Source organism: Pinus tabuliformis, chromosome 3_2 (assembly GCF_031772625.1).
Source record: "Pinus tabuliformis cultivar Carrire ecotype Pingquan chromosome 3_2, CPIR1, whole genome shotgun sequence".
Classification (NCBI taxonomy): Eukaryota; Viridiplantae; Streptophyta; class Pinopsida; order Pinales; family Pinaceae; genus Pinus; species Pinus tabuliformis.
Window position 1 is genome coordinate 805,957,705 of NC_142302.1, and position 3,214 is coordinate 805,960,918.

Consider the following 3,214-nt stretch of genomic DNA (forward strand, 5'->3'; position numbering starts at 1 on the left):
TTTATATAAATTTCAACTTTTAATATTATAAAAGATATACAATATATTAATAAATTAAAATTATGAAAACCTATTCAATATAAACTCATGTAATTTATTTCACCATGAAATGGACATTTACTTTACCATGGACATTTACCTACAATGGTAAGCATATGTTTACATATAATATTATAATCCTAGCGCAACAGTATTTATGCGTCATTAGTATGTTAAAATACTGTTATTTCTCCAAATATGTAACATATCACTATTTCTCTAGAATTAAATTATATATCTCCCCTAATGCCTTGAGTTTATGTCGATTGTTGATTCCCAGAATATTCAGGAATCGGATGGACATGGGCACAATCAAATAATTCACTGCACCCATGTCCTTCTGATTCCCAAATATTTGGGGAATCAGCAATCGGCATTGCCCCAACTAATGAACACACAAGGGTCGCTGACACATTATGTAATAGTATAATTTACTCCATAGTTACCAAGTTCGAATTCAAATTCAATTTGTAACAGGAAAAAAAAAAATCGACTATCTAAAATTCAATACGGAAAAATTCAGAAATATACATCTTACCACAGTGATTAAAAATGTTTTTTCTTAAGTTTTGGATAATCTAAATTAACAATTTTGACATTCAAAATCTCAAATACTCGTTTTCAATCATACTATAGAAATTGGAAATAAAACTAGATATTGAAATTAGTAAAAAAAATCCCTTTTAATGGAATTGAATGAGATGCAATGAGGAGAACAAACTCCATTAGAAAAAAAAATACATGTCTCATACCTTTAAAATGGTTAGTTAGTCAATCAAAAAATAATAGTGAATATTGTTGTTTTTAATGATACATTTTAAAATAATTTCATAATTACTAACCAAATAAAATATAGATAAAGAGTGATGTAATTAATAATAGCTAATATTGTTGTTTGTAATGATACATTTTTAAATAATTTCTTAATTATTAACTGAATAAAGTATAGATCAAGAGTCATCTAATTAAAAGTAGTATGTTGGTTTCATAATTTTTCAAAAAATTTAAAACCAAAAATCTTGAAAGGAAAAAATTAAATTTCAAAATATTTTATTATAAATAAATAGTTCAAACTCTATTACTGAGTACTCCAACATACTATATGAAAGGGGAAGAGAGATTACACTTTGAAAAAATAGAGAAACAGAAATATTTTATTGGGAAAATAAAAGTTTAATATCACAACTATTTTTTTATTTTTTATACCCACTTGTAATGAAACTTTTTTATTTCTAATATAAAAATAGAAAAAACATTACACATTATATAAGAATTAGTAACATATATTACATAACTTTGATGGAAGGGAACTGTGAAATTTTTAATGATTAATCACTGCTATATTGCAGAACAAAACAGTCAATAACATGGTTTCCGAGTATCGAGTTCTTGTTCCCTCTTTCTTCACTATTCTCTGAGTCGATGCATCAAACCACCAGCGGAAACAGGAAAGTTGAATATTCTTAAACACAATAATGAAAGGCCACAACTATGGTATATATGTTTGTTATCAACGAGACTGATGTGCAAAAGATGGAGGACGACTATGAGCTAAAAAATGGAGGACTACTTATTGAAGAGCACCGAACCGAATTTCAGCGTATTAATGGCCGAATCGGACCGAATTGCCGAATTTCCGAATTCTACGGTCCGATTAGGCCGAATTTGGTAACTATGAAATTTATGCTCGCGGTAAACACAGACAAAATAGATAATGGTTTTTAGATAATGAAAAAACCATTGCATGCATCTATCCGACTCCTCGACTAAGGAGGAAATAAAGAAATGTCCATAGTTCCAGCAGATTAGTGAGATGCAGTAGCAGAAATTGATGTTGCAGAGTCGGTCGTGGCGGTGGAACTCGCAGCTCTGGTTGCTGCGGCACCTACGAAAGCTGCTTGTATAGGAAGAACACGAATCTGTGCATCGTTGTTTAGCATGGATGCAATCCATGACATCGGCGGTCGCCGCTCCGAAGAATCTTGAGTGCAAAGAAGTGCAATTGTAATCACCCTTAACGCCTTCTCTCTTGGATATCGGTCCTCTAGCTTTGGATCAACAATATCCAGAACTTTACCCTCTTTGTATTTATTCCAAACCTGCAGCGTCAAGTTCATTCTTTGAATTAAACGAGCGTCTTGTTTGAGTCACAAACCAAAGTTATATGATAATTTATTAAAATAGAAACGAACCCAGTCAAGAATGTACTTAGGGCCTGGCAATGCTGCATCCACGCACTTTCTGCCACTCAGGATCTCAAGAACCACAATACCATAACTATAAACATCTGCCTTTTCCGTCAATTCCCCATGAACGGCATACTCAGGTGCAGTGTAGCCTCTGTCACATAACAAATTTGTGGAGACAATAAATTAATTCTAGGATTCTATACCTTAAAGAATATCCATTTTTTAGAACAATTACTAAATGAATTGCACAACTTACAATGTTCCTCCCACTCTGGTAGAGACATGGGTTTCACCTTCCGGGAGCAATCTAGCCATTCCGAAATCTGCTATTTTCGGATGAAATCTGTCATCTAAAAGTATATTTGCACATTTGATATCTCTATGTATAATGCGCATGTTGGAATCCTCGTGCAGATGCGATAGGCCTCGAGCTGTGCCCACTACAATGTCTAAACGGTTTTCCCAGGTCAAACCATTTCCTATCTCTCCTGCGTATCCCCATCAATAGCATTTGGAACCCTCAATACAAGTAATAAAAGGGTATACATGATTTCTGAAATTAAAAACTCGGATGTTGAAATGAGCGCTACATACCAAACAAGTGGCTTGTGCAGACTGTTATTTGACATAAATTCGTAAACAAGCAAGCGCTCGTTCCCCCACGTGCAACATCCGAATAAACGAACAAGATTTCGATGACGGACGCTGGTTAGAAGCTTCACTTCTGTCTGAAACTGCTCCGCGCCTTGAGTCTCGTGCCTTCCATTCAGTTTCTTAACAGCAACATCCCTCCCATCCGGAAGTATTCCCTGCTCACCAAACTTATTATGATTAAGCTGCCAACAACGCATAATTCAGGACAAACTCATCAAATTCGTGTTTGAAAGTATACCTTATAAACTTCACCAAATCCTCCTTCGCCAAGCATGTTGCGTCTGTCAAAGTTTCCAGTGGAGTGTCTTAGCACCTCGTAATCAAAGAAAAAG

General features: G+C 34.3%; 1 protein-coding gene across 1 annotated transcript; it reads right to left on the minus strand.

Moving 5' to 3' along the window:
- Positions 1-1,390: 1,390 nt before the first annotated feature.
- Positions 1,391-2,711, minus strand: LOC149183045 (cold-responsive protein kinase 1-like). The gene is made up of 3 exons (XM_089418654.1): positions 2,485-2,711; positions 2,232-2,379; positions 1,391-2,138 (listed from the first exon to the last, which is right to left on the minus strand). The coding sequence occupies exons 1-3, from the start codon at positions 2,622-2,624 to the stop codon at positions 1,845-1,847; spliced, it is 582 nt and encodes a 193-aa protein (XP_089274780.1). The 5' UTR covers positions 2,625-2,711; the 3' UTR covers positions 1,391-1,844.
- Positions 2,712-3,214: the final 503 nt, after the last annotated feature.

Excerpts from the sequence above, each read along its gene's own strand:
- LOC149183045 (XM_089418654.1), bottom strand. The coding sequence starts at position 2,624 with ATGCGCATTATACATAGAGATATCAAATGTGCAAATATACTTTTAGAT. Across the intron at positions 2,380-2,484 it reads ACCAGAGTGGGAGGAACATT|AGGCTACACTGCACCTGAGT; the intron begins GTAAGTTGTGCA and ends GTTATGTGACAG. Across the intron at positions 2,139-2,231 it reads CTAAGTACATTCTTGACTGG|GTTTGGAATAAATACAAAGA; the intron begins GTTCGTTTCTAT and ends TTGACGCTGCAG.